This window comes from Lycium barbarum, chromosome 6 (genome assembly GCF_019175385.1).
Source record: "Lycium barbarum isolate Lr01 chromosome 6, ASM1917538v2, whole genome shotgun sequence".
NCBI classification, from domain to species: Eukaryota; Viridiplantae; Streptophyta; class Magnoliopsida; order Solanales; family Solanaceae; genus Lycium; species Lycium barbarum.
This window is the reverse complement of record NC_083342.1, coordinates 18,935,710-18,942,192: the sequence shown is the minus strand read 5'-3', so window position 1 is coordinate 18,942,192 and position 6,483 is coordinate 18,935,710. Positions and strand designations below refer to the sequence as shown.

The following is a 6,483-nucleotide window of genomic DNA, read 5'->3' as shown; positions in this document are numbered from 1 at the left end:
ACCGTATTCAACTAAGTAGGGCTAAAGGGTATATCTCTATCCTCAGTAGCGAAACGATTAAATCGAACAAACTCTATTTATTCTTATTACGTACGTGAATTCCCTTTCTCAAGTTCAATCCACGCACCACAGATAGTGTCTAACTATTGGCCAGATAATCAAACAATTAAAATAAAAAATAAATAAGCAACCCACAATATGGAAAATAAATAGATAATAATCGTCATCCAATCAACTTTTAAGTCTTTCGCCACAACCCTAGAACTAGGAGATTTAGCTACTCATGATTCGATCATAGACAAAAGAAGCCATGAATAAACTAGGGTTGAAAAAGATGAAAAATAAAATAACCTAGAGAGATAAAAGGGAGAACGGTGGCTTACAAATCCTTGAATAATCCCAGAATACCGTTCTCAGCTATAAAAATGTGTATATATAGGCTAGGGTAAAAATAATAAATAAGGAATCCAAATCCTAGTCTAATCGGGAAAACGTCCGCAGAGTCCCGCTTTCCTTCCGCATCGCGGAAGGATCGCGCAATGGTCTGCAGCTTCACGCCTTCTTCACGCGATGCGGATCGATCGCCTAACTTTCTGGAGCTTCTCGCGATCCTTCCGCGATGCGGAAGGAAGGCGAGGATCTGCAGTCGATTAACTCTCCTTTTAGTTCGTCCTTTGCGGTCATCGACTCGTCACCTCAGCCAATCGACATATGCTACGAATTCCAATCATTTCAAGCACATTTTCCATCATTTGTCGTCATCGTACCTATACATATGAAATGTAACGATATAAGTTCAAATACGACGGTTTCATCATGAATTAAGCGACAGTCATAAGAAGAAGTTGTAATACGACACAAAACATGGTATTTGTGCCAAATATCAGGTAATAAGCTAAGCATGCTAGAACATGGACATGATACTTACAATCCCTTAATCTTTGAGTGCAGATGCTTGATGGAGAGTATGGGCAGACCAGTAATCCGGCATGGCTACCGGGAACAGAACTTAGTCGCTGATGCATTGGCCAAGGAGGGAGCACTGAGAAGACTTTTTGGTGCTAACATGATCTCAGTAGTTCCTCCGGTGTATGCAACTGTAGTTTTTTGGGCAGACATGGAAGGAACTATGTATTCTAATTTTCTTTTAACAATGAATTGAATGTGTAAATTTGACTGCTACTATTAGACATGCCCGGAGCAATGCTCAGCAGGGTTCTGTAATTTCTGATGCTATTTTTAATATGTCCGGAATAATGTTCCGGATCATGCTATAAGTTTAATTATGAAATGGAATTTATGGAAGTCCTTTATATTATATTTACCAACAAAAAATGACACATTAAAGACTATAATTATTCATCATTAGTATCTTGAATCAATAAAGAAGGTCCTACAAGCTTTAAACTAATTGGATACTGTTTGGAGAAAATGAATGTGGTATTTTGAAAAGAAAGTATCCAGATTCATGCTTACTGCAATAAATATCTTGATTTATTCAATCTGTATTGTCACTAATTGTCATCTTGTTGGACCCTCAAGTAAAGCATTGTTTTTCTCCTTGATATTTTATTTTCAGTGGAGAATCAAGAGTAACCATCAATTTACAGTTTTCACATCAAACAACGAATATGGTTAGATTAATTATGGACAGGTAGATTCATAATTTGAAAGCGATAGTTCTGCTACTTAACACATTCATACTTATATTTTTCAAAAACTTCTTTTATAGAAGAATTAGAATCTTATTTTCCGTTACACTATGCGTTATAAACAATAAACCCTTGAAAAGTGGGATTTTTTTGGCTATTTAAAGTATTTTGTTGGAGCTGTTAGCTTGTTACTACAAGTTCAGTTCCTTTCTTGTAAAAGGTGGGATTGTGCTTAAAGGAAAATTCATACTATGATTGTTTGATGTGCTTTTGGTAACTGATGCTGCTTTGGTTATTGTTTACTACTAAACTCGCTAAAATTAACTATACGTAACAAGTCCAAAAGGAGAATGGTTTTGGGTTCATTAATCAAATGAGTGATTCTTTTAAAATTAAAGTAAGTAGGTGATTTTGGTAGTGTTAAATATTGACATCACACCAGCGAAGTTGTCCGAAATATCACCTTAGTATATCTAGTGAATGACTTTATATGTAAAACGATAAAAATATAATGACATTTTTACTACAAAACAAATAAATATATAACTTTTTTGCTTAATTTGTTCTATTAATTGAGTGACCTTACGAGTACTCTTAACTCCAAGTTAAAGACAGCAGTAGAATGTTATTGCAAATTGCATGCAAATCTTGAAGATTATGTTTCTTGGAGCAACTACAAATTACAATTACTTGTATTTTCCTTGTCCCCAGCAATCTATATTTTAGCGCACTTAATCAATTAATATTGGATGTCCTTATCTAAGATTACTTATGGGGAGACACCACTTAACCACGTTAATCATTTAATTAGTCAACACAAATAGAAGCAAGATATTGCTCATTCTTAAAATTCATTTCACCTTTTTCTTGGTAAAATTTCATACTACCTTATTGTAGTTTCCTACCATTTGTAGCTATCCTTTTAAATATTACCATTCGTAGCTGATTTCTGGCCAATTTGTGTATGTTTTCGCGTGTATTTGTTGCCAGCAAATACATGAGGATGCGGTAAAAAAAAAAACAGGCTCCTTGATTTTAGCCTGTAACGGTGGTGGTATTAAATCAGATATTAATATATTTTTTACCTTCTTTTCCACAAAACCAGCTGTAATATTCCCTTTCCTTACACGTTTCTCTTATTCCATGCATTCTTCAACATTCAAACATAAAAATTCAAATTTCAAATTAAATCTTCAACAGCTCTGTAAATACATTAACAAAACAACACGATCAATCATTAGGTAATTCGTGCAAAAAAACAGCTTTGATTTCACAAAATTCGTCTATTCAAGTTGTATTTATGTGATTTCAATTTTTTTCTTGGATCATAATGTCAAAGTTGTTTTATTGCTTTGATTTTTTTTTATTTGTATCTTTATAACTTATATTCGCAAATAATGATGTAAAATCACTGTAATAGTTTATTTGAATGAACAATGCTCTTGAAAATTACGGTCGAAAGTATTTTAATGTACATGAATGGTTTGGAATCAAAAAAATTCCAGTTCATAAATTATTTTTCTGAATTTAAATGGTTTAGAATAATGAATTATCAGCTAACTATGTATTTCTGGAGTGTAATTCAACTTGTGTATGTTGTATTTGTATCTTAAGTTAACTGTAAATCTAATTTATATAAATTGTTCAAATTTGAACGTGAATGTTTGTTCGAACTGATTTTTCTTAATTTTTTAGTCATATATATTACAGGTTTTATGTTGAGACATTGATTCAAGGAATTTTTTTCTATAAAATGGCCAATATTTCATCGTTGATTAGACACTCTGGTATTTGGAACGACGATAACAAATACGTCAATTACAAAATTGATGCTGTGACTTTCAAGGAGTACTCGACGTATGAGGAATTGTTACAAACAGTTGCAACCCAACTGAATATGGACAAGCAAAGGAAAAACATAAACATAAAATACATGGTTGAAGGTGATGATATTCCAATGGAAATTCACAATGATATGGGTGTTAGGGTGTATGTGGAATTGAAGAAAGAGGACAAAGCACTACAAATGTACCCATTTTTATAGTTACAACTGATAGAAGCATGGAGATATGTATATCGGGTGAGAGTTGTGTTTAAGGTGATTATTTGCAAATCGGATACACGAATCAAACGAATGTAATGGAAACAGTTGGTTCCCGTGATTTGACATCATCAAGTTATGGAAAGGCTGATTTGTTATTCGAAAACAACAAGGGTATGGTTATTCATGACAAGAACCAAAAGGTAGTTGCCGTCGATCAAGTATACAAGGATAAAGATATATTAAAAGCTGTGATGGTGAATTATGCAATTACAAACAGGTTCAACTATCGTACAGAAAGGAGTAATGCAATAAGGTATTGTAATGTGCATTTGTTTATGTATTTGTAACTGTGTGTTGTTATGTATTTAAACCGTGACAGTGTATGTTTGTTAATTTGTATGAGTGGAAGTATTTCTCAGCACGTGTATGTTTATTATAAAGTAAAATCAAAACTGATTTGTATGTATTTGTAGTCATAAATAATGTATTTGGCCCGGGTTGCATTTGATTAACTTATTACATATTTCATCTGTCCTTTGTATTAAATACAAGAATAAATACATGCATGTATTTTACACTAATGTGTCTTTTATTGATGTTTTTTTATGTAGCTACACACTTGTGTGCGTATCAGGAGAGTGTGATTGGAAATTCAGGGCATCAAGTGTAGGTAAGTCAGGAATCTTTAGAGTTAGAGAGTTTCAAGACAAACATACATGCCCGTTAAAGGAAAAGGTTTATTGTCAATGCCAAGCTACAAGTTGGTTGATAAGTGGGATTGTCAAACCAAAAATATCAAACCATAAGAGGATATATACGCCTAAAGACATTGCGGAGGACGTCAAAAATGATTTTGGAATGGATGTTTCATACATGGTTGCTTGGCGGGCCAAATAAAAGGCGGTGAACGATTTAATGGGTGAACAGACTGAATCTTATAAAAGATTACCTGGATATCTATACATCTTGGATAAGACTTACCTGGGTTCACATATCAGAATGCGTAAAACCCGCGAAAATGAATTTCTGTATGTTTTCATAGTACTGTATGCATTTATCAAAGGCTTTGATTATTGTCGGCCAATTGTGGTAGTTGACGGAAGCCACTTAAAAACATCATACAATGGAACATTTGTCTCGGCAAGCACATTAGACGGTGCAGGTATGTCAAAAAATACAATTAATTTATTACCTCAATATATATTTTATCTGTTTTAGACAAATACATAATGTATTATATCATTTTTTTTAACTGTATCTCCAGGCAACATACTTCCCTTAGCATATGGTGTGATTGATTCTGAGAATGACAGATCATGGACGTGGTTTTTCGAGCGTTTCAGAGAAACATATGAAATTAGAGGGAATATGTGTATCGTATCAGATAGGCATGAAAGTATAAACAAGGCTGTTTGTAGAATTTATCCAGAAGTTGCGCATTATGCATGTATATGGCATCTGTGGGGTAATGTAAGTAAAAATACAAGAAGAGCCATGATGTGCTGAGTCCTGTTTTTTATTCCATGGCAAAGGCATACACGCAGGATGATTTTGATGAGTTCATGGGGAAGGTTCAAAAGGTAGATATGGGTGTGGCAGAGTATTTGGAATCGACTGGTAGAGACAAGTGGGCTAGATTGTATGCATCTGTTAACCGAGGGTGGACAATGACTTCTAACATAGCAGAGTGCATTAACCGACATCTTCTAGCAGCTAGAGGACTTCCCATGTATGACTTTCTCGAAGAATCGGAGAAATGGAACATACACGTTCACTACACTCGGTAAAAAGTTTCAGGAGATGCTATCAATCAACGAGTATCTATGTCTACGAATGACGGTATGTTTCAGTTTAATGCTTGTTATAATGTATTTGACAAACTTGTACTTGTACTAATCTGTGGTGTTTCTACACATTATATGAATGTGTATTTGGTATCAATGAACAGTTAGTATTAATGTAAAGTTAATATATTCTTCTTTGAAAATCGATATGTATTTGATTAATGGTTTGTTCATTTATTTTAAAATTCTGATTGGTTGTATAACAAATACATGTAATATTTATTTTTCCAGGTAGAACCGTCAACCGAATTCGTGTACACAGTACATGATGGAGGAAGGCGATTCATTCTTAATTTGAATAGCAAAACTTACAGTTGTTGTATGTTTTAACTAGATGAAATCCCCTGCCCGCATGCATGGACTGTCATTAAAAAGAAAAATCTGGTTGCTAATGATTATTGCTCTGATTTGGTTAAACCGGAGACCGTGTTGAAGACACATGATGTACCTGTGGATCCTCTACCCGACGAGCGTGAATTGAACATTCCCAAATACATCTTGGAGGATGTGATTTTGCCACCAAGATACAAGAGACTGTCTGGTAGGCCAAAGAAGAGGCGTGATAAGCCTTTAAGTGAATTGTTGTTTGGAAAGAACAGACATGCTTGCAGTACTTGTGGACAACTTGGACACAACAGACGTTCATGTAATTTTGAGCCTCTAAGGAAGTGAATTTTCTTGTGTTCCTATCCATTTAACTTTATTATGGAAAATACATTAGTTATTTAAGTATTTGAACACTTGTGTCAAAAACTTCTATTGACAAATGTTGTAGTATTACTGAAATTTTTGCTATGAAATGAATGTCCTATTCAAACTGATCTTAATTGTATTTTTTTCCGATACATATGTTGTTTTTATCAACTTAAAAAATACTGCGTACTTGGTAAAATAACATACATATTATCTCTGTAAACTGATAAAGTTGTTTTTATTTTGGATT

At 33.8% G+C, this 6,483-nt stretch overlaps 1 protein-coding gene across 1 annotated transcript; it reads left to right on the top strand.

Annotated features, from left to right (window-relative positions):
* Window positions 1-3,791: 3,791 nt before the first annotated feature.
* Window positions 3,792-6,212, top strand: LOC132643896 (uncharacterized). Its single transcript, XM_060360433.1, has 7 exons — window positions 3,792-4,009; window positions 4,308-4,366; window positions 4,760-4,858; window positions 4,961-5,166; window positions 5,229-5,465; window positions 5,547-5,643; window positions 5,875-6,212. The coding sequence occupies exons 1-7, from the start codon at window positions 3,792-3,794 to the stop codon at window positions 6,210-6,212; spliced, it is 1,254 nt and encodes a 417-aa protein (XP_060216416.1).
* Window positions 6,213-6,483: the final 271 nt, after the last annotated feature.